The following is a 25616-nucleotide window of genomic DNA, read 5'->3' as shown; positions in this document are numbered from 1 at the left end:
GAAAATAATGGTGGCCACACAAAATATTGAAACTTTGGTCCCAATATTTATACATTTTCACTTAGTGGTGTGCTTACTTTTGTTGCCAACAGTTTAGACATTAATGGTTGTGCTTCCTGATGACGTGTCAAACGAAACATACGTTGAGGCGGTATCCAGTCACGTTCGTACACGCACAGTTCCGGTCGTCTTTGGTTATCGGCTGCTCCTTGGTGGAACGCACGCCCTACACCACGAGGAACCACGTATCCATTACGAAACGTTTGTTTTAAGCAAGCAGCCCCAGTGCCAGGTCAGGCACCGGCATATGTAAGCAGCCATTTGGCCTTATGTTTTTAAAATTTACTTTTATTACTAAACGGTGTCACGCTATGGATTTTTGTTTGGCTTTTTTTGTATGACCTGTCTGAGTCTATGAGGAGAAGCTTCTGTCCATACGAGGTCCACCTTATTCCATGTGAGCAGGGAATTTACCTGCATAAGCCTATTTGACTATCTTTTTAAATAAAGTAGTCAACAGCATCTGGTAAGAAGACAACTTTATCTTCACAAGTGGGGTGTTTTCTATGTCCATAAGTTTTGGTGAAGGGACGAGTCACTACGTTGTAGAAGATTCCAGCCTTTTTTTCTGATTTATGGATTCAGAAGGAGTTTTTCACTGAAAGAATCACTGTTTTGGACTTTGGATTTATTTTTTTATATATTTTTTCTTTTTGGTGTCAGTATCCAATTGGGACTTTATTTATCATTGCTCTTATTATATATTTGTTTGTAATTTTTTGTTTTTTACTGTATTTGGTGATAGGGTGTTTATCACTTTAGATGCTATATGATTATCAAAGTCTCACATTTTGTGATTGATATTTATATTTGCTCAGCGCCCCTACTATTAGTATATTTTCAGCACGACAAGTCGTCTTCTTGTTTTTTTAGGGAGCAGCTATTAGTGTTTCACTTAGTCTATTTGATCCACTGAGTATTAGTCTATATTTTTTTCACTTTTTTTCATTTTTTGAGTGGCGCGGAGTATATTAGTCGCTGGTTTTTCAGCTACTTTTTTCACATTAATGGTTGTGTGTTGAGTTATTTTGAGGGGACAGCAAATTTACAATGTTATACAAGCTGTACACTCACTACTTTACATTGTAGCAAAGTATAATTTCTTCAGTGTTGTTAAATGAAAGATATAAAAAAATATTTACATATTGTACTCACTTTTGTGAGATACTGTATATATATGGGCCTACCCCACTTTTAAGTACACAATGGGACCAGAGCATGTATGTCAAACGAAAATGTACTTAAAGTGAAACAATACCTTTTTTCACTTCTGGGGTGTCAAGGGCTGTAGTGGGGGTGTCAGGAGCTGCAGAGGGGGGATGGGGGGGTCTGAGAGTATGTTTCCAAGTAGCGGGGAATCTGAACTATCCATGCACGGTTTATTTGCGAGTGTACTTAAAGCGGGGTACGCTTGTACACAAACATGCATATATATATATATATATATATATATATATATATATATATATATATATATATATATATATATATATATATATATTATATATTTATTTTATCTCCAATCAGAATATTTGTTTCATTTTCAAAATTAGCATGGCAGAAATGAAAGTTGAATGCTGATTGTTTGCCATGAGCTTTAAGAAATGTACCTGTAAGTGCAGGTTTAACAAGCAGGGGAATAAAAGGAAATTTGTATATAAAATATCACCCTCAAAACAAGGAACATCAATTATGTAAAATTGTGATATGAATTCTACAATAATAACGCTAAATGTGTACACAAACAGTGTTGTGGGCACACATGCTATGCATTTTTTTGCACTGCAGCTTGGAAGCCTTTCCCAGTACTATATTAAAATGTTGAGGTGCCATCCAAAATGAAGGGCACAGCAACACACCATTAAATCTGCATTACTATGTGTTGCAGTAAAATGCATGTTTTACTGATACCACAATACATATAACTGTGACTTGGCACTGAGGCATACACTAAAATTGCCTATTAAGCCACATTGCTGCAGTAGTTAATAATCCTGGATCATTACATCAGGGTTTGCTGATATTGCATCAATATGCTAATTACCTTAAAGAAAAAATGCATCTTGCAGTGGAGCTGCTACCACACTGTGTGGGTTATATGCCTGTTTAGGTCTAGGGAGCTGCAAAACGCACTTAAATGGGCATTTGTGAAGCCCTGAATCGTGCAAAAGATGCCATGGAGGTAGGTGTAACTTGTGCTTTAGACTTACCCTACCCAAATGTTTAGAATTAACCTTCCTGGAGTTCTTCAATAATAATAAGAGAAAAAAGAGTGTGGAGAGAGATGAAATTAGGCCAATGTACATTTAACCTTAGTGAATCAGGTCCAAGCTTTTCTATAGAAACATGGTGCAGACATTGGTCCAGATTTACTACAAATTAAAGTGCGCTAAAATGAATCTATTGTCAGGCCTGTATTTAGTTCCTATGAACGATAACACTTTTTTGTATATGTTCCACCCCTTGTGTTATGCGATTATTCTAGGAAAAGCTACTGCTGCAATAATGTAATGTAATGTAATGTAATGCAACATGTGGTCTGTTTCTCTGCTGAGCTACTTTTTGGCTATACAGACCACCAAACAAGAAAAAGGAGAGATAGTTTCATGTTTCCTGAATTGTAGAGAGCCTTCTAACTACTCTCAACATCCCAATGCGCCCTAAGGTCTCTTGCTTAACCACAAATATTAAGTGGATAGAGAAGGGAAATAATAAAAAAATAAAAATAAAATCCTAATTTAATGTGCTGCCTTTATCTTGTTATCCTAGGTACTAACCCACTTATGCCCAATGGCAAATACAGCCCTGCCCATGTGCACCCCAAACAGCAATTTACATCACACCTAAGTCTGCTTTATTGAGGGACATTTAAGGACACTCAAAGCAAAACTGCAACAAAATTAGAAGATTGCTTCTCATTAAGTCTAATAGATTTTTTTCTGAGTATTAGCAAAATGATACAGATTTACAAGGTTTGATACAGACACATAACTTTTCTCAAATTCACAGCAAATTTGCACTGCCACTGCCCTGCATATATGTCAACCGGCGCTATAGAAAGCCAGTTTGGATCACTTGTCATGCGAATCAGATGCAGTTCAAAATGTATCCAATTCGCATATACTGTATGTGAATGGAGCTTTACACTAATGATGACACAGATTTTGTTTCCAAATAGATGCACACTTTTTTTTTCAGGAGTAGGTTTTATTCTGTTGTACTGCTACTTTAAAGGTACATTTTTAAAAAAAAGCTCCATTCTTGTGTAAAGAATTTTATAAAGGTGAATTCAGACTGGGGCCCATTCAGACTATGCATTACACTGCATTAGCAATGGGCTGGCAACGGACCTGCACTAATTTTTTACCAGTGCATATCGGTGCACGTCTTGCCTTGTGTTGTGGTAGAATGTGTATTTATGGCGTGATTACCCTTATCATCTATTGGTGTCTGACCATGAGACCAACTAAGACTTTAAGCTCCTTGAAAATTTAGTAGAAGTCAGTTTGCTATTGGATGCACTAAATCCAGTTTCCTAACATTGCTACCATGTGTGTTGTTTTATACACAATAAATATTTAGGAAGAAAAAAAAAATTCTAATGGTTAGAAAAAAAACCTGTTAATTATGGTATGTTACAGGCATAGCTTTCTAAAAATTAATAAGGGCTGTTTAACGTTGAGGCAAAGGGAAATTCTCGTGAAGCCCTTAATAGCAACAGAGCTAATTGACTTTCAGTGAAACATAATAAGGAAGCGAATCTGTCAGAAAAAAAATCCATTGGGTAGTATGGGCAGTTACTATTCTGAGTGGCCCAGTAGTTGCTGAAGTTGTTATTCCAAAGGGCACATTTTTTCACTTGGAACAAATAACACTGGGTTTTGCAGACAAGCAGGGGTGGTGTAGCTGTGCATGACTATTTCACATTTACTGAGGATTCCTAGCTAAATGCCAGTTGCTAATGTGACAGCATGGGACTGGAATGCTTAGTACTGGATATCAAAGCCTTATTGTTTCTTGTATGATCATCACATGAAGAAATTAAATTAGTAAGGTCTTCTTCACATGATTCAGTTTTAATCTGCTATGTGTAGCAAACCTCAAAATCCTTAGAACTCCAACCCCATGGACTGGAAGGGAATTAATATATATTCAGTTCTGAGACTCTGCCATGAAGATTTTCCTGTAAACTGTATCCTGCCATACATTTTCAGGCATCATCCGTGGTCTATTAGTGCTGACCCTGGAAATGTCCTTGGTTTTCAGCTTCCTTCACACATGTAATTATCAAAGTATTTCTGAACCTAAAATTCAATATATTACACCTTAGTGGTAGTGGATGCATTAGCATTCTTTTCTCTTTTTGTTGTATTAATTTAACAGTGTGATATTGTCAATGAAATACTAAGGGGTTTCCAAGAAGATGAGTCACACTCATAGTCAGATCACCTTTATACTTTATTCCAATATCGGGGGCGAAACTCATTTTGGAAGTGTGGTTTCCTGGGTGGAGAGTACATGTATACAGCCAGTTACTGCTACTGAAATAAAGTATTAGGCTTCATGTACACTTGAACTACTTTGACCGCCGGCCGTAGCAAAATGCAAAGCATGGCAAATGCGATTTTTTTGTGGCCAGCTGTCAAAACGTTCCTATCCTGAATGCGATTCTTCTGCGTTCAGGAGAGGGACGTTAGGCGAGGTTGAACTCCCCCTAAACGCTCCTAAAAGCCTATGTGTACATGGACACATAGGCTTTTATTGGGTTGAGTTTAGGAGCTTTGGAAAAAAGCACCAGAAGCTCCTAAACTCAAGTTTAGGAGCTGCTAGTGTACATGGAGCCTTAAGATGAAATGACTATGGTGTGCAACTCTCATTAACTTGTATTCTTATGCTGGATTGGAGATGGACTACAAGAGCTAGCACCCCTGTGGTCTGTTGCTGTTAAGAGGTGGAGGTTTGGAGTGATGTCGTGGATTGTGATATGTTGACACAAAGAGGTCTAGTTATAAAAAAAATTGCTGTGGTAATGTTTTAACATTCACATGAAAGCCACAAATAATCCCCATAATGTTTGTAATACTGTATGTTGGAAATGTCCGTTTCTATTTGTGTGAAGAAAGCCTTAAGAACTTTTGACCAGAACAGGCTCAGAACATTCAATCAGAAGAGGAAATGGAGCAGGGTTTCACAACCAGGGTTTCATGGAACCCTAGAGTTCCTCCAGAGGTTACCAGGTGTTCCTTGAGCAATGAGCAATTTCTTCCTCTCAGATAAGTTCCCATTACCACAGTTGATCTTTTTAGCTATCTATGAGGGGGAAGTCTTCCCAATGATCACAAGTGTAAGGAGCATTCTTCCCACTGACCATCACACTAATGTACAGTAGCTGGAGGTATATATATATATATATCATTTTTTAGCAGGGGTTTCCTGCGATTGGAAAGTTATTTCAAGGGTTCCTCTGTGTTGAAAAGGTTCAGAAAGGCTGGTATGGAGGTTCCATGCTCACCACTGTCAGTGTAGTGTAATGCAGCCATTCTCATCCAGGGTTCCTACAGGGGTAGCTAGGGGTTCCTTGAGCTGTGGCTGATTGACCTATCATATGATATGCCTACATAATTCCCAGTCCAACACCACTTGGCAGAACCAGCAGCATGACACCAAAGATGTTTTTAGCTATCTGTAAGGATGGTGTTCTAATCACCACTGTAAAGGGAGTGTTTTCACCTAAGGTAAATAATGGAATTACATATCTGCAACATTGTTTCAATTTGTATAGCAGTTCACTCTATTGGGTAAGCTGGGTAAGTACCCTGAAACACTAATTTAATAAGATCATTGGCTACATCTAGCATCCATCTAGTGGTATTTTCCTGATTTACTCAATGCTTATTAATTAAAGTAATTTAGTTTACAGTGTACCTCATATTTCCTCTTCTGGTCAAATATTCTTAGCTTATAGTGCTAGGTTATTCTCTCTTGGTTGAATGCTCTGTAAATTTTCTGGTCAAAGGTTCTTAGAGTTATTTTTTTCTTAGAATTCCCACTGCAATTTTATATAAATAGACCCCTTACTGTCCTAGGGGGGGAATTCTGTCTCATTGTAGCCTTCTGTTCCATCTCCAGTTGCCATGTGGCTACACATGTGATCAGTTATGACAGCAACCATTTGATAGTGTGACATTTCACTTGAGATCACAAGCAAATTTGCCATTTATCATTCGTGTCTTGATTGTAACTGTAAAGGAGCTTTAATACAAGCCATCCATGACCTCTTTTATTGTAAAGTTATGCCTTCTGAAAGATCCCCAAAGATCACAACAAAGACTCTAGTTGGGCTTAGGTAGTTTCCAACAACTTAGAAACACCTGCTCTCTGTTTATACTAGAGGGCTGGCAGATGGCCATATTCTGTTCTCATATAAAAACACAATGCCGCTGTTGTGAACTTTGTAAATCAATTTCCCCACAGGGCTTATTGATACAGAGATAAATGAGGGCTTGTTTTAAAGTGATTTTGCTTCTTGTTCAGAATATTTAAATACTTTAGTGTACATGAATTCCGCAGATTCACGTTAAATAAGCTTGTATCTGCACCATTATGGCACATTTTTAATTATTTGCTCACGTCTGAAAGTATCTACCACTTTGCCAACTTTTACATAATTATTTGTTGAGGATAGTGTGATTAACCACCCAAAAGTATCATTTAGCATGTCATAGGCCATTAAACATCTTAAATAAAACCCTTTTTTAGCCACATACATTCATGAAAAAAAATACAAAAAAATATCAAAAATATATCGAAGAAGAAAATATAATTATAAATTATCCTAAGCTGCATCTTATGTTAAATAATAACATTTGAGTTTCTATTTTTTTAAATTGTGTAAGACAGAGGATGAAACAGCAGCAAGAAAAATCATTTGGCATAACTGATGTTATATATGCAGACAGTAAGGATATTAAAAGCATGTTCAAACATTCATTAATATTTATACTGAGGATGAGATTTAAAAAGCTGTTTTCTATGCAAATGAGACAGGTCTTAGATGTGTTTGATCAAATGGTGATAGGTAAAACAGAAAGGAGATAACAGGAAACTGTTTTTCCCAACTTTCAAGGTTGTGTTTAAATACATCTGGAAAATGAGGGCTAGAACATTTTAATGAGCATACCATGGTACTAAAATGAAATGGATAATATGAGTTCCCTAAGGCAGGTCATATCTTCCCATACCTAGTACACTGACATTACATTTCGGGTTGATTCATCACTCAGATGGTTTTGTATGTACGGTAGTAATTTTCTTTTTCTATGTACCTAATGGCACAGAGCTAATCAAACATACTACAATTATGTATGTGCCTTGGGACCCTGTACAGTAAAAAAATGTGAAGGCTATAAGAAGGCTTTTGTGTAATTTTAAACAATCTCCATTTTTTTTACTTCTTCCTGCAGATGTACAAAACCACACAGACACTGTACGACACAGCGCTGCCACAGTGCCATTCATCATAAGGCTTAGTTTATAAGGCAAAGAGCAAAGTGCAGTGATCCACAGCAACCAGTTAGGTTTATCTTGCACTAACATGACTTTGGTTACCCTAAAAACTGACTTATTTCCATTGCATACTACTGAAAAATGATACTGCTCTTTGTCCCGTTAAAAGAATAAACCCAAGTATATCACCCTATTGTGTACTGCAAACAGACAGTAAATTAAGACATTAAAGTGCCCTAAAACAACTGTGCATGTGAACTAACTACCCCAAGGCTTAGCGTTTGAAAAATGGAATTTAATACATGCATTACTATACTCGTGAAATATTTGCATTTTAAAACACATTTAACTATGTTCAAAAATATATTAAAAATAACAATAAAAACACTCACTTTTTTCACAGCCATAAAAGTTGCGTCAAACTCCATACATACGTACTGTTAGCCATATTTTATACCTCGGCTACATAAAAATGTTAGATTGGCACTATGTAGATTGCCAGTCTATCAAAGCACAAGTAATTTTTCTATAGGTGAGATGTAAAGTGTCAGATGACCTTAATTAAGTACTTTGCACTATTTTACAACCATAATACTCTTGCAAATATGCTTGCATGGAGCAAATTTGTGGAGTTTCACAAAAATAAGCAAGATACTTCTCTGACTATTACTCTATTGCTACTTATTTTTGAAATACTCACATTTTAGATTCTTAGAAAGATGATACTGTTTGTATCTACTGCTTAAAACCCAGTGTTTTCCTGTTGTCATGATTTATATAATGTATTAGCCTGTGCTGTACAACCAGCTAATTTTAACCACTCCCTTGCATGTATGTCCTAAATGGCTGCCCATTCATACATATAAATATATCATTATCCCAGAATATAAGGCAATCAAGTAAAATCCACATGTATCGTGTGGAAAAAATTGGTTTGATTTTTTTTTAAAGAAATGTACATCCTGAAAAAATATATTTTGCCATAAACTATTTCCTCACCTCCCAGTAACCTTTATCAATATGTTATTTTCAAGTATGGTATTAAAGGTGGTAAGATAATAAATGTAAATAGCTCTGTAGCCTCTAAACAGTGGCTGATCAGAAAATCTGGTTCCTTCTACAGTGCATGTAGTAAGCCTGAAAATGCAGTCAAAGCGTATATGCCTATTGTTTAAGCAGATCCAGCAAGCCCAGTTTTATAGTCAAATTTGTACATGGCATGGCATTTTTATTTCAGAGATACTGAAAACATTACAATAAAGGGCAATATTTAAGGCAAGCAGCTACTTCATACCCTTCTAAATATTTTTCAAAAATTTCAGGAAAAGGTCCCAAACACCTCAACTGAAATACTGTCCTTTATCTTTTTTTTTTATAATTTCAGAAATTTGCAAAGTGCAGTCGCCCAACCCAACTCAGTTTAAATCTTAAGTAGTCCAATTTGCTGACTGGCCAGAGAACGTGTGCGGGGAAGAAAGTAAATGACATACAACGATGCCATAGATAGATTGATGACATTATTGCAGATCAATATTGGAGCAAGTAAAGATCAAAAATTAATGTTGGGGCTGCAACACAAAGGTTTACAATAGGCACGCTAGGCCTAATAGGACTTTATTTTGCCCTGAACTGGATGTGACGTGCTTCACTTCCAACCAATCAAAATCAGAATACCATTTCTTGATAGCTTCTCAAAAAAATATGTAAAGTCCAAGATTGGTGCTCATGGGTAACTGCGCAACACTGATATGTGGACTACTGTTCCAAACCCAAACCCTGTTATCAAAAAGTGTAAAAGCTCAAATATAATGATTTCCATCAGATAACCCTCTATTGGTGTTTTTTATTCTCTTTAATATGAGTGAAAAAAATTGTATGAGATCATTATTTGCACTCCATCTACTGTATGATTTAACATGGCCAATTTATTGTTTTAGAACTAGTCCATTGTTATCTCAATGTTAGATATGTATGTATATAATTCTATGACAAGGGAGGTTTAGTGTTGTGTTCGTCCTGACATCTGTTGCTTAGAGTCACAGATTTACAACTTTGTGATCCTAAACAATGAAGTAGACAGCACATATGGTATACATAATTCAAATAATATATGTATAAAAAAAACTAAACCAAATTTCAAGGCAATGTATCCACTTCTAGGTCACAGTATTGTACAGCTCATATCATTCTATGTGATACAAAGTTGGCAGTGTCTGTGCTGTTTGGGTTTAAAGTAGAAGGGCAATCACATTACGACACAGCATTTACAGCGAGGTTTCTTTTCTGTACCTGTAATGGGTTCTGTAGCTAGACTCTCCTCTTTGCCATCAGGAGAGGAGGGTTCTGTGGTCTCAGTGAGAAGCTTTCCAGAGACCAGTTCTGCAGCATTTCCATCCATGGTGGACACATCAGTTACTGTCTTCTCCCGTAATGACTTCTCATCATCTTCATCAATGAGAATAAGCTCAGCTTTTATGGTGTCATCATAGCCCAACACTTTTTTAGTCTCATCCTCGTCATCTATATTCTGATAGCCCATGAAGATCATGGTCACTGGTTGCTCCAGCGTAGCTTCGTTCATATCACTTCCACCATGTATATGTTGTTGTCCAGGCTTTAAAGAAAACCCTTTGCTTGGTTTATGCACCATTTCTAGTTTAGCTTCCTTAAAATGCAATTGCTCCTTCATTTGGCTAGAAATTCCTTCATTGGTAAGAGTTCTTTTGGGTAAAATGTCTTGCCCTGCTAATTGTGTGGATTTTTGTATAAGATCATCTACATCCCTTGTACTTAACTTATGGACACCATTTTCTACCACAGCACCTGCATGGTGTAGCTCATAAACTACTTTTTTACCATCATCATAGACTTTTACTCCTCTCTGGTGGAACCCCTCTGAGTCAATGGCAGTTGAAGAGAGAATCTTGGTCTCTCCTGTCTTTCTGTCTTTCTCCACATTAATTTCCATGGCGTACAATGCTTAAACAGAAACAAGAGAGGAGGTGCATGTTACAACACATAAAGCTAGTGAATGGTTAATTGGCAAACATACAGCGTCATGTGTACTAATATCTTACATAAAAAGCACAATGTGTTAACACTTTGATTGACGGAAAAAATTGTTAAACTATATACTATATGTGAGCAAACAGACAGACGTAGGTTGAGACGAATCAGCTGTGAATTGTTACAGTATAAAGTCCAGATGAAAAGCAGTGTGATATTGCCACATAAGACATATAACATTGTGTAGATCAGTGTGACATGCACTAATGTGAACATAGACACTGAAATCCTACCTGTCACATCTCCAAGTATTCTCTTAACCCAGAGTTGTATACTATTATACTCTATATATTCTAAATAAATTACTGAATACATTTTGTACCTAGTACTATAACATTTAACAGTACATTATGATTTCAAAAGAAGTCTGCCAAATGGTTATGTCTTTGAAGGCTAGCGAGCCAGTAGGGCCAATTAAAATCAGTTTTAGCCATGTAATGTATATACCACCCAACCAAGAAACACAATCTTTACATTCACCCTACCACCACCACAGACCTTTTCAGGTGCCAGGATTAAAAAAATTACTTTTGGGCATTGAGGTACATGTTGTTCACTACCCTTCCTGTCGTGTGACTGTGCTGTTGTTGGTGTAACTTGGAAGCAGTGAGAGAATCATCAGCGCTGTGTAAGCACCAGGGTTTCCTTTCCTCACTTCTGGTGTTTGTTGTGGCAGGGTAATAAAAGGAATTGAGTATGTGTAGCTTGTAAAGGAGCATTAAAGTGCACCTGTTGCTTTCACTATAGGCAAGCACACTTGAAGCACACTGGTGAAGTATTCAGCAACAAAATGTAAAAATGTAAATGGAATGATCACCATTTACTAAAAGTACATGGTATCTTCATTACTTGCAAGTTGTCTCTGTTAAATACATGACCTGCAGTATTGAAATTTGTGGATGTATCAAAAGCAAATACATTACAATTATGACATTAAGCTATATTTAAACATATATGCCTAATCCAAGTCAGTGAAATAAGGCACTTTACGATGTGTATCTTCTGACTTATTAATGTCTTAGTTCTGTTTTGCCTAAGATTGACAGTGTAGACATATCTATTACGAGACCTATACCAGCAACATAATAAAAGTTGCAGTATTGTTATAGGCTAAACTTCACATGTTTCACAATTACCATTAATTCAGACTGAGAAGCTTAAGTACAGTACACTTACACTATATCTCCTGCGGTGCTTGGGAGCATAGTCAAGACATAAATGTACTACAGTGAAGGCAGAAAATGATGATGAATGTATCTGACATCTTTTGTCTGGAGCAAAGGCAAAAACCATGTAGAATCTATACAGATTAGGGAAAGTCAGACCGTACGTTTGAGTGGTGGTAGAAATTAGTTTTATTCTGATGTGCATTAAGACTAAATATAAGCTAATGTACTTTATAAAATTAAAGTGCTTATGCTCTGAAATATTCAGCAGAATTTAGCAATATACTTATTTTTAAAACAAAGCTACACTTTGTGAATGCATGAATCAGGACCCCATTCAAAAAACAGTTGACTCCATTACTAAGGACCTTTCAGTGGGAAATAATGATGACTCCAAAAGTAGGCCTATTTAGAAGTGTTACCTCTAAGAGCAAGGTAATATGACATTTATGATAGGAACATTTTTACAAGCCCCACCTGAAAAATGCAGATCTTTCTTACCAAACACTCTCCTGTAGCTAAGTATGGGAAAGAATACAGAAAAAGTCATACTTGTACTCTTAGGCCTCATGCACACGAGACGCAGGTGAAAACTCTGCTCAAAAAAAGCTGAAATGCACGTTTAGAAATACGCGTTTTGCTGCGTTTGCATGCCGCGTTTAGCCGTGTTTAGCCGCATTTAGCCGCATTTGCGTTTATAAGCGTATATAAAGATAACATAATGTAGACCCTCCCCAAGCTCTCAAAGCATGTTTTTTTTAACTATTTCTGCTATTTTGATCAGAGTGAGCAGCAGCAGCATAGAGAGCAGTTTTACACTTGAATTTGCCTCTCTTTCTGTGGTATATATTTTGAAATGGATCCCATATTGAATATATGTCAGGAAATGCTCCTGATGTTGCTCTTGATGAGACAGCAACGTCGTCGCAAATTTCGTGAGAGGTCCAGAGTCAGAGCTCGTCGATATTGGACTCATACATTGATGGGACAGCGAATGTCCGTTGGATATTTCACAAACATGTATGTGCAGCTGTGTACCTACCCCGACAAGTTTTTTTAATTTTAGCCGGATGTCCATTGTCACATTTGATCTGCTCTTAGAAAAAGTACGACCTGGTCTGACATTCATGGACACCAATATGAGAAACAGTGTGTCAGCAGAGGAACGTCTGTTGGTAACGATCAGGTATGTGTATATATTTATAAAATATATTTATCTATAGATGTAAAGATGTATTTTTTTCTCTGTCCATTATTTAAAAAAAATAATGTCTATTTATAGCAAATTATCACATTTTTTAAAATATCTAAAATTTTCTTGTGCCAATTTTTAAAATGTTTTCATTATTTCTAATATAAAACAATATTAAAATAGTTTTTTTTTAATCTTAATATATTTTTTTATTCATTTTTTCTAGTTTCAAATTGTTTTATTTAAAAGCAAATCTATGTTAATTAGATTTTTTATAATTGTTTTAAATTTATTTGGCCAATTTTTTAATATATTTTTATTGTGAAATATGTATTGATTAATATATTTTAATTCTTTGCTGCTGTATATGGTAATATAATATTTTTTAATGCCTTATTAAAATATCCAGAATCCTAACCCTAACCATTCATCCTAACCCTAACCACTAACCCTGCCCCTAACCCTAAACAATAACCCTAACACTAACCCCAACAGCTAACCCTATCCCTTACACTAACCCTAAACCTAAACAACCCTAACCCTAATCCAACCCTTAATCCTAAACAATAACCCTAACCCTAACGGATAACCACTTACCATAACACCCAACCCTAATGACCAAATTACATTGCCGCAGATGGTCACAGTTAACTTTGAGGCCATGTATCTCTGATGCAGAAAAGTGCATGACATTTTGCGACCTGACTTTGGGGCCCCCTATCTCGGGGTCACTTGGTGATAGGAACCTCAAATTTGGATATGTTGTAGTGCTAGTTCCACAGTGTCTGCATACCGAATGCGGTTCCTGGCAATAAGTGGCCCCAAGATATGGGCCCCCAAAATCGGGTTACAAAATGTCATTCTCTGATGCAGAAAAGTGCATGACATTTTGCGACCCAACTTTGGGGCCCCCTATCTCGGGGTCACTTGGTGATAGGAACCTCAAATTTGGATATGTTGTAGTGTCTACTGTAATACAGTGTCTGCATACTGAATTTGGGGTTCCTGGCAATAAGTGGCCCCAAGATATGGGACCCCAAAGTCAGGAGTTTTTCTGAGTTTTCAGCTCCAAAAAATTGTGTTCCTTTAAAAGCGCTTATAAACGCAAACGCGGCTAAGCGCGGTTGCCGTGTTTAGCCACGTTTTGCGTCTGAAACGTGGAAATTTTTGCGTCTGAACCCATTTTTTTGCTTCTGGAAAAACGAAGTTAATCGCAACTGCATTAAAAACGGCAAAAAACGAGACTGTGTGCATGGACACATAGGATAACATTGAATGAGTTCAGGGGCAGTTGAAAAAAGTGTCCAACTGCATCTGAACACGCGTTTAACAGCGTCTCATGTGCATGAGGCCTTAGCCCTTACTGTTGCATTTGACACAGTCCACAACCCACTCCAACTCGATAAACCTTGGCCTCCATGACCCTGCTCTTTCCTAGTTCTCCTCCTACCTATCTAATTGTGCCTTCAGTGTCAACTACAATTCTATCTCCTCTGCTCCTCTTCCTCTTTCTGTTGGGGCACCCCAAGGCTCTGTCCTTGAGCCCCTTCTATTGTCCCTTTACACTTCTTCCTTGGGCCAACTGATAACCTCCCATTGCTTCCAATACCACCTCTATACCAATGACACCCAGATCTATTTCTCTACTCTCAGCTCACCCCCTCGATTCCCTCATGTTTCACAAATTTACTTTGTGACGTATCATTATGGATGTCACAACACTTGCTCAAACTCAGCCTGTCTAAAACTGAGCTTGTAATTTTTCCTTCTCCATGATCTTACATCCCCTACATCCAATCACTGGCTAAATCTTGCCACCTTAACCCCCATAAAATGTCACCACTTTATAACTAATCACCACAAAACAACTTATTCACTCTCTGGTTATCGCCCCCCTTGACTACTGTAATTCCCCTCTCACTGACCTGCCTTTACATAGATTGTCCCCCCTTCAGTCTATCATGAATGCTTCTGCTAGACTCATTATTAACCGGGTCATGGCTGCTGATCCTCTCTGCCAATTTCCCCACTGGCTTCCACTTGCCCAACGTATACAATTCTAAATACTAACAGTAACATACAAAGTAATCCACAACAGTGGCCCCAGCTACATTGCCAAACTCATCTCTAAATAACGTCTAAATTATCCATTTCTCCTAGGACCTCTTGCCACTAGCCCCCTTCCATGCTCTCCCTTCTCTAGAACATATCCCATCCTCTGGAGTTCTCTACCCCACTGTGTCTGGTAACTTCCTCTGTTGCTCCAGGAAAGCCCACCCAACCAAAAAACTGTACTTGGGCCACCTCTATCAGATTGTCTCCAACAGCTATTACCTTTTGCACCACCTCCCCCTCCCTCCTAATCCTTCTGTGTTGTTTTATTTAATCCTGGGGACTACTCATATGGGAAATGTGATTTGTTATCATAAGTGTAAGTGTTTGTGAATAAATATGGCTTTTCGGGCCTCGAATCTTACACTTGTTTAGTGGTCCCTTGGCAGCCATGTTTGTTCACAAATTGTCAGGCATGGCCATTTGTTGCCAAATTTTCCCAGTTGCCAGTTTTAGGCCTGCCCTTTGCAGCTATAATAGTTACAAATCTTCTGGGAAGGCTTTCCACAAAGTTTAGGAGTATGTCAATGGGAATGTTTGACCATTATTTCAGAAGTGCCTTTGTGAGGTCAGGCACTGATGTGGACGAGAAGGCCTGGCTTTCAGTCTCTGCTCTAATTTATCCCAAAGATGTTCTATCAGGTTGAGGTCAGGACTCTGTTCAGGCCAGTCAAGTTCCTCCTCCCCAAGCTCTCTCTTCTATATCTTTATAGACCTTGATTGTGTGTTGGTGTGTAGTCATGTTGGAACAGGAAGGGGCCATCCCCATACTGTTCCAACAAGGTTGGGAGCATGTAATTCTCCAAAATGTCTTGGTATACTGACTCCCTAAGAGTTCCCTTCACTGTAACTAAGGGGCCAGGCCCAACCCCATACCTTAATCCCACCTCCACCAAATGATTTGGACCAGTGCACAAAGCAACTGACTGATTTATTATAATGACTGCCTATTTGCTGCCTGCATATTTTAACTGCTGGTTGTTTGTTGTCTATGTATAGTATACAGTTGCCCATTTGGGGCCCATGTATTGTAAAGATAGCCCTTTGTTATCCTAATATTTGAAGTCACAACTGTTTAGGGGATCATATTACTATAGTTTAGTCCTCTGTAGGCCTGTCACTCACAAAGTATGACACAAATATCCTTATGTTTCATCATGGTGCACCATGTGTGTCTCCATCCATCACAACTGCCAATTTTTTGCACAAATATTGTCCTGTTGGTATATTTGTTACCTGAATTTAAAGAAAAAATCTTAAACTCCTTTTTACTCACCTAAGTTTGCTGTCACATGTTTCTTGCCAGTGCTTTTTCCATTAATGAAGAGCGGCAATTCATCGCTGCAGTCTGTGCCTATGCTGACTGGTCCCCTTGTCATCAAGTCATCATCATACTGCTGCAGTCTTTAGGACCTGGGAGGCCCCCATGGCTGTGCAGCTATTGGTTCATTACATGACTATATATTTTGGTAAGTAACAGAGGATTTTTAGGTTAGGATTTTTTAAGACGCTGCAGTTAGTTACGGTGTTTAAGTGTGAAAGATTTAATTCCCAGAGATCATCTTTAAACTGAGGATGTGGTAATAGGCAGTGATATGTAGATACAAAGTAAAGCAGTTCACAATGGCTCGAATTATAGAGATTCTTATTTGTTTGTGCTTTATCAATCTTTCTTGTATTGATTTATCATACATGATATACAGCATTTATGTGTCGGCAACGACTATGTATTTCCATAAATAATATTTATAAAGTGTGCAAAATAAGTGTTACAATACTCCCCTGATTCTAAATCTTTCAACCAAATCCTCCTTTCGCAAAGTATCAAAGTCCAGGGCACACATTTCTTTTGGCCAGAAAATCATAAGACACATACAAAATATCTATTAAGCATTAGCAGCAAATATTTCCACAAAAATGAGAACTGAAATATTTGAACAAAGTAACTAACTGTCCAATAAAATTATAATGCAATAGAAAAAATAAATTAAGACTTTTTGAAGTAATGTTTTGTTTTCATTAAAATATTTCCGCATCTATATTTTAGACACAATAATGCTATCACCATATATTCTGCTATTACTACTATATATTTACTGAAATAAACCATAAATGCTTATAACAAATGTCACGGATTTAAAAAGATTCCCTGAATGTGACTAGATGTATAAAATTAACAAAAGTTCATTAGGCCAACATTAAAATTACTCCTTTGATACACTGGGGTTGATTTACTAAATCCGGAGAGTTCAAGATCTGGGGCAACACTACATAGAAAGCAAATCAGCTTCCAGGTTTTATTTTCAAAGCTTAATTGAACAAGCTGAAGTTAGAAGCTGATTGGCTACCATACACAGCTGCAACAGATTTTACACTCTCCAGTTTTAGTAAATCAACCCCACTGCCTACTAACTGTTCTACCTAGGCTACTGCTACTACTACTGTGCCTAGGCTCACATCTAATCTCATAAAAGCATTAATATATAAATGTAATTTCAAAATTGATTTTCAATGATCCTATATCTGCAGCATTAATTAATATAATGCCAGTGATCCTGTCATGACAGTCCCTGTGCAAGTACTTCTTGTTATAGGGTGACAACATTCTGTCCCTGTCTCCCAGGTGTGCTGCTGTGTTGCCTGCCTAACGTGGGCTACCAATGGAGACTACAGGTGACTGTTACAACACACACTATGCAGACATGGTCTACTGTTGTCCCCATCAGAAAATCCACCATGCAAAAAAGCATGCAGGAAAGGCACTTCTTGGTATAGGCTGACAACATTCTGTCCCTGTCTCCCAGCTGTGCTCCTACGTTGTACAGTCTCCTAACATATAGGCTGTCAATAGAAACTACAAGTGACCGTTTAAACACAAACTTTGCAGACACGGTCTACTGTTGTCTCCATCATAAAATCCACCATGCAAAATGCAATGCAGTCAAAGCTGCAGTGCATTCATGTAGAAAGGAAGTGGTTGCAAAAAAACTGCATGAAATCAAAAGCACTAAGAACAAAGAATTTAAAAAGTGAAAAACAAGTATTATATTTCAAACAGAAACAACAGTTATTTCTAATACACCTGGCTTTAGCCATATAAATGTCATTCAGTCGAGGTTTACATCTACTTTTAGGGCAAATCACTTTTTACATACCCTTAAGCCAGCCATAGATGGTTCGAATCTCGGTCGGTTCAGCAGGTGAGATTGGAACCATGTATGGGCATGCTGAAAGTACCCAAGTTGATGATCAACTTGGGTACTTTCAGCATGCCCATACATGGTTCAAATTTCATCTGCTGAACCGACCGAGATTCGAACCATCTATGGCTGGCTTAAGGGTATGTAAAAAGTGATTTGCCCTAAAAGTAGATGTAAACCTCGACCAGCCTGTTGGATTTTCCATGCAATTTCTGCTAGCGGCTGTTATAGCCACTAGCAATAATCACTTTTTTCTTCTGGTATGGGGTGGCTCACACCCCCTTGGGAGAATACAATGGCTCAGCGGGAGGGATTCCCACATCAACACTGACTGTGGTTGCAGGAAGTAAAATTGCTCCATCTATGGCCTTAATCTGACCAGGCATACACGTAAACACAGCATAGCAGCAATTAGTAAGTAAAGTCTAGAAGATCCCCTTATCAATATACCAGTGTTTAGTTCACATAAAAAGGGGTTATTGAAATTGTTTCTCTTGTCTCTCCCATCACAGATTTTGTAAAGGTAGGTCGGAAGTAGAACAGTGCTGACAAGCAAAGTAGGACTAAATATTGTTCAATTGTCTTTAGTACATAAACCCATTTCCTATACATACAGGCTTGAATAAAGCAGACCATTTTTTTTTAATCCTGTGGGTCCAAGAAAAAATCTATATACATAAAGAAATGAACTGTTCTTTCTGTGTTCCTCTGGTCTTTGTTTGGATTTTCTCCTGCAGTTTTTTATGCAGAGAACCAACATTTGATTGGCTGGTATAATGAAAATCAGTTTGGTGGTAAACATTTAATAAATAATCAAAAATGTGCACACAGATCATACCAGAGGCCACATTGCCTTTTTCACACACTATAGAATACAGACTGTTGCTATCACACACTAGATACCACAATTACTTTGGGACTGCTGGCAGAATCAGCTATCTTGAGCTCTTATAATTCTGCCAAGGGTGCTAACCCTGCAGGATTTTCCATCATTTAGAAGGAATAAGTGGACAGCCCAAAAGAAAGAACATGAAATCTTTAATGTAATCTCTATGCGAAGGGCGGAGACAAGAACCACAGTGAGATTTTTATCATCACAGTAACTAAACAATATGCATAGAAATTTTCCATGGGAGTGACTTCTGTCCACTGAAAACCTGAAGGAAACCTTTCCCGTGAGGTTGTCATTTTTGGCTGTTCATTCTGCAAATGCTAGTTGCTTGGCTCACCCTTTTCCTTCAATACAGTGACTCACTGACTTGGAACAAGTGTACAAATAAAGACTTCTGGCTTGTTTTGGAATTTCCTGATCTGTACACTTGTTCCAGGTTTGTGAATGAACTACTAACGATCATTTACAGGAGGAAGTCAGCAATTTATTTCTTACAGGAAAATTTCTTTGAACTATTAGATTGCGGTTGAATAACCCTTTAAACGCAGTAAAAATGTATTTTCTACTTCATTTGACTTTAAAGATATACTGCATATGAAGCTTATTACGATCAATAATCTCTCACAATACTACTAGCATCATAATATTAGAATAGTTATTAAATAATGAGGTTTAAAACACAGCAGTCAAACATGTATAATTTTGACTAACTGAGCATAGATGATTTAATTGCAAAGGTTATTATTTAGAGAATAATTGATTTTTTTACATAACGTACACTACAGTCCTCACTGTGTATCGATATGACCTGTTACCTATTTAGTACAAGGTGGAATATACTTACCAGGTACCTTTGTGGTCCCGTCACAAATTAGTGAAGATTCTTGATGAGAGTAAATGTTGGTGAGGTCAGGGATCTGGGAGTAGATATAGTTCACTGCATCTGGTAGAGGAGAAAGCAAACAAGATTAAGTTAGAAGCATTGCGGAGCTCTGCAGCCAGAGCTGTGCTTAGACAGCAGTAGAGTGTTAACTTATCAGAGGGCACAATGGGCATGAGAGCATTCTACTAAACAGCTGGATCAGAGGACAAAAAGTGGACATTCATTGCCTTGTGACTGGACTTCAATAAACTAGCTGAGGTAGGAGGGAACAGGTCCAGATCCCTCAATCTTTGTAATTGGTTCATGTGGTTTTGTGGAAGTTCTGGATTTAATATGGTTGGTAAAATAATATTTAACTGTTTTATGTTGAATCTAAATAAACTATAATTACCTACATTTTCCTCTGCTACAGAACAGTAAAATCTGCACTGGTAAACCTAAATTACCACTTAGCTTATACTGAAGCTAAATATCTAATCTAAATGTATTACAGGCATACCCCACTTTTAAATACACAATGGGGTTTATTTACTAAAGCTGGAAAATGCAAAATCGGGCTAACTCTCATTAAGCGTATATTGATTGGTTTGCATAAAAGTTATAGCATCTACAAACTATGGGATATCTACTGGAATTTGTATTTATTTATTTATTTACTACTAAAGGTGGCGATCAGCAACTTATAGTGGGACTGGGGATATTGCGGGAGACATTCGCACACTAACTGACACTTTTGACACTTTTTGGGAACCAGTGACACTAATACAGTGATCAGTGCTGAAAATATGCACTGTCACTGTTCATTTACCAGCATAGCCCCTTCCTCCAACACACTGACTAGACAACAATCAAGTGTCTGATTTGGGTAGCATGCTGGGCGTGGAATCCCCAGTGGATATTGATGCTCAGCTGATACTCCTGTGTTCTATACATCCTCAAAGTTATATGAGGTCACTATTCTGCACTGGAACAGTATGTAGATGAATATGTAGGCAGGTGTACAGAGTTGGTGTAATGCCAGGTTAAAGGAATTGTTCATACATGACCCCATAAGTTATAGGGCCATTGCAGCACAGCAACCCCATATTACTTACATGTAGATGCAGATCTCTGTACTGTATACCTCCCCTCTAGAGGGACCAGGTAACAGTTTTTAGACAAGGTTAAGGGCCCTGCTAGTGCCATAGATCAAGGCATGACCCCTGGATCCCCTGGGGGAACTTGTACAACAACTATTAGTTTGCTGTGGCCCAAAGTGTGAAGCTTGCAAGACAGAGGAGGAGCTGGGTATCATTTCTCCAAGGGCTGGGGATTCCCCACCTCATGCCCAGTAATTAGATTCAGATGCTGGTCATACTACTAATTAGGTCAGGTCCAATCAGGGAATCCCTGGCCCATTGGGAAGGATTGATGTTCATCCTAAGCTTACCTGCTGCTGAGTCTTGCAGGCTGCACATGTTGAGACATGGGCGAAATAATATTATTTAATATTTCTATTGACCCAGAAATTCCTTGCACTCTCCAAGTGGCAGTACCCAAGGTTCACTCAAATAGAGGAATGCTTAATTGAATAAGAGTTTGGGTAATTTTGGACATATTTAGATACCAGGAAATATGTTGTATATGGCTATATTCATCTAAATAGCCAATGAAACCAAATCTAGTATCTTGTGTTTTTACAGGCATTTGTGTGTGTTACTAGTATTTCTTATACAAACACATTAGTTAGTAGTCTTTCCTGTCTTAGTCTAATTCACAAAGAAATGCGTATTCACTGATTGCAAATTTGAAGAGTCCTAAAAGGCATGCAACTACTTGAAAAGGTCTTTTAGGTGCGTAAATTAAATTCTTAATTTTTTGTTTTCCTGTTTTCTGAGTCTATACAAATGAGCTACTATCCATTTACGAATTCAAAAACCTGCTACATATCAATAAAAGTCCACATTTTTGCGTCATTATAACTGGCCTGAATTTGGAATGTGTTTATTAAGACAATAAACAATCATAGACTAGTATACAGAGCATTGCTCTTCTTTAATACTAACAGTCTCATGGAGAGAGCAGATTTGGTATTGTTTATGTCAATGCATTATAATAATATTATTTAATAATATGCAGTTTGGTCATCCAGGCGCAAAGCTGGTCATAGATGGATCGAAATTCAGCAAGTTCAGCAGGGATCGGTTTCATTTCTATCCATGCATGGCTTTCCGTGTTCAGAAGAAGATAATAGTTAGAAATTACTTCTGTCGAACAGGAGTGTTGGAAAGCTTTTTTTGATCAGCGGCTGCAGTCAATTGGCTGAAGCCATTGATCCATGCATGTCTGACAGTGGAGGATTCCCACTGTCAGAATGCAATATCTCAGCATAGAAGATTTTTTTTTAATGCACTGCACGTGTGTGGATGAAGGAATCCATTCATCTTTTTAATCAGCTTGCTGGCTGATCAAAAAAGACAAAAACAAGTAATTGATGGCCACAGTAAGGTAGGCTTGACTTGTGTGAATGCTTTTTGTAGTTAGCAGATTTTTATGACAAAGCCTTAAAGCTGAACAATACACCTATTTATACAGTAATTATAATTCCAACTATCCAAATAATCTAAAAACACAATAGAATAGGAAATGTCTTACCTTTATCCTGATTCTTTAAGCTCTGTGAAAATAAGAAACTTTGTTCAGGTCTTTTATACTGATGAACGACTTATATTTACAATTTTACTGTAATACATACACCCTCTGTCTCCCCCAATAGCTTAATATCTTTGTTTGGAATTTTTGTCCAATCCCAACAGCTCCACGCATATTTAGGTAAATCTGCACTCATTTCTGCTAAACCTGCTCCTCAGAGGTCTGAAAAATGTAACCATTTCAATAGGAAGGAGCACTGAAGTCATTAAAGCTGAAACCAGCTCTACCTTTAAGCCTCTTACACACGATTGGATATTCCGACAGGAAATGTGTGATGACAGACTGTTGTCGGATACAAAAGTCCAAAGTACAAACACGCATGCTCGGAAGCAAGGACGAGCCAGAAGCGGTCGGTCTTGTAAACTAGCGTTAGTAATGGAGAATTAACATTCTGGACGTGGCAAATTATGAAAACTAGAAATGCAGCGCATATTCTCTTCTTCTTTAATGGGATAATAATGAAGCTGCTTTGCTGGTGATACTGATGGAGTTATTGCAACGAATTTTCAAAGGCTTTTTTTCCTAGTGATATCAAGAATAATATATATATATATACCTTTACCGTTACCTTCTTCGCCTCGATTTGCATCTGGGGGTTCCCGAGGTAGATGGCCCAAGAACTATAGAGACTGACGACAGATCCGCTTGAAGGGATTTTTATTTGTAAAACGTAGTTAACAGTCTCTCAGCATAGGATCAGAGGGTTTAGGCGAAAAGTCCAGGTACTCTTAATGTCAAAGTCAGTATGAAAATAACTTTTTTACTTTGAATGAATCCAGGGAATAGCCATTCACAGCTGGATCTTTGGATAGTCCTTCTCTCACCAGCACACCAACAGGGTGCTTGAGTCAGGAACAAGTCTCTGCCACAGACTTTGTTATATAACATGAACAAGGAAACTTGAAAACTTGTAGAACACTCGTGTGGTACCAGTATCTTGCAGCCGGTCCGGCGGTACCGCACGAGATTGGATTTGCTTAGGTCCTCCAGCTTTACCAGGCTCTTGTTGAGAAGCCCCCCCCTTGCGTGGCCTTCTCCCGAAGAGTCCTCCCCTGGATAACTTTGAAGCTGCTAGGCCTCTCTACAACTCAAGATGGCACCGGACCACCTCCGAATCCTTCCTTTAGTTTCCTCGCTTCAGGCTAGCCAGCCCTTAGAAGTAAAGTGGATTCGCATTCCAGGCCATGGAAGTCCTGGGGGCTGGTCAGGAGGGCCAGGACCATGCAGAGTCAGAACATACTTCTGGACCGGAACCCCGAAACATGTGACATCGCATCTTAAGTACCCTCTCCCAGAAGGCACAGCAAGAGTGACACTCCCACTGGGCTGGTTCTGAGAGAAAGTAACCTTAAAGCACCCAACCAAACCAGACTATGTTACCATGCCTGCTAGAAGTGACAGCGCCCCCTATGGCCAGGCAGAACACCCTGTAGTCTAGTCAGTCTGATGCAGACTGATGCCGCTCAAAATTTAGAGTATTCATACCCAAACCAAACTGCGGTTTAAGGGTAACGTTACATTTCAAAAACACATAGCACCTGCTCTTCAGGAGCCGGCGCTACATATATATATATATATATATATATATATATATATATATATATATATATATATATATATATATATATATTTATATCCTGTAGTTTTTAAGACCAAAGATACAACTATGTTGGTGTCCCTTGTCAATTTTACATTGTATTTTTTTTTAAATGTAACTGCCTACTCCCAAACTGTCATTTGAAGTAAACACATAGCCAAGTATTATTCTAAACAATATTTTTATTGTGCATTAAAAAAAATGTAAAAAATAAAATTAGACATGCTATCTGCCAATAGAACTAATCAGAAAGTGAATTCTATACATCCAAAAATAAAGAAAACATACCAAATCAAATCATTATTCAACCAAAAAAATAATGTCAAAGCAATAACTCCAAGGCCAATAATAAATAACACGTTATCTCCAATTCTGCAACATGTCTGGTTGACGAACGGCCGTTCAGAAACAAACTCAAAAGCACGAAATTAAAAACGCGAACTGAATAAAGCTAAATGAAAAGCGCAAAACGAAGAGCGTGAATCAACACTCACCAAACTTCTAATAACACAAAATTAGCAGAAGGAGCCCAAAGGTGGTGTTAAAGAGCTGAAAAACCACATAGTATGTCACTACGTTCGTGTTTGTTGGCCAACAATTGTGTGACCGTGTGTATGCAAGACAAGTTTGGGCCAACGCCTTTTGCACAAAATTCCACGGTTTTGTTGGCCAAAAATCCAATCGTGTGTACAAGGCTTTAGTCTTATGCATTTTTACAGGCTCCTCCCTTGTACAAAAATTGCTCACTGTGGGGTTGATTTACTAAAACTGGAGCACTCAGAAACTGATGCAGCTGTGATTGGTAGCCCATCAGCTGCTAATTTCATCTTGTTCAATTAAGATGTGACAAAAAACCTGGAAGCTGATTAGTTTCTATGCAGAGATGCACCAGATTTTGCATGCTCCAGTTTTAGGCTTGGTTCACACCTATGCATTTTTTGGTGCGCTTTCAGTTTTGCAGAAACACAGTACAGTCCATTTAACATGGTTTTCTATGGGTCACGTTCACATCTGTGCTTTTTATGGAAAGAGCCTGGGACTGTTTTATGGTTTTTGGTTTCATAGGCTTCAATGGATCAAAAACGTGTATTGAAAAAAGCAAAATGCACCTGAAATATGCAAACTGCAACCTGCATAGGTGTGAACCAGGCCTTACTAAATACCCCCCTCTGATTTCAACACCTGTGGGCTTTTTACAGCACACACCTTGTTTCTTTTCTGGAGAACATTCAGCATCATCAGGTCCCTTCC

At 37.9% G+C, this 25616-nt stretch overlaps 1 protein-coding gene across 1 annotated transcript in view; it reads right to left on the bottom strand.

Annotated features, from left to right (window-relative positions):
- Positions 1-2897: 2897 nt before the first annotated feature.
- The window catches only part of PALM2AKAP2 (PALM2 and AKAP2 fusion), a 113922-nt gene continuing 91203 nt past the window's right edge, over positions 2898-25616 (bottom strand). Inside the window, exons 4-6 of the mRNA XM_077475314.1 lie at positions 22712-22733; positions 20039-20137; positions 2898-10545 (exon numbers count right to left, since the gene is read on the bottom strand). Coding sequence (XP_077331440.1) covers positions 9812-10545; positions 20039-20137; positions 22712-22733 — 855 coding nt within the window. The 3' untranslated portion in view covers positions 2898-9811. The remainder of the gene's footprint in view (positions 10546-20038; positions 20138-22711; positions 22734-25616) is intronic.

Source organism: Lithobates pipiens, unplaced genomic scaffold (genome assembly GCF_037356315.1).
Source record: "Lithobates pipiens isolate NorthernLeopardFrog02 unplaced genomic scaffold, aLitPip1_a1.2 Scaffold_13, whole genome shotgun sequence".
Lineage (NCBI taxonomy): Eukaryota > Metazoa > Chordata > Amphibia > Anura > Ranidae > Lithobates > Lithobates pipiens.
The sequence above is the reverse complement of the archived record's forward strand: the minus strand, read 5'-3'. Positions and strand labels throughout refer to the sequence as shown.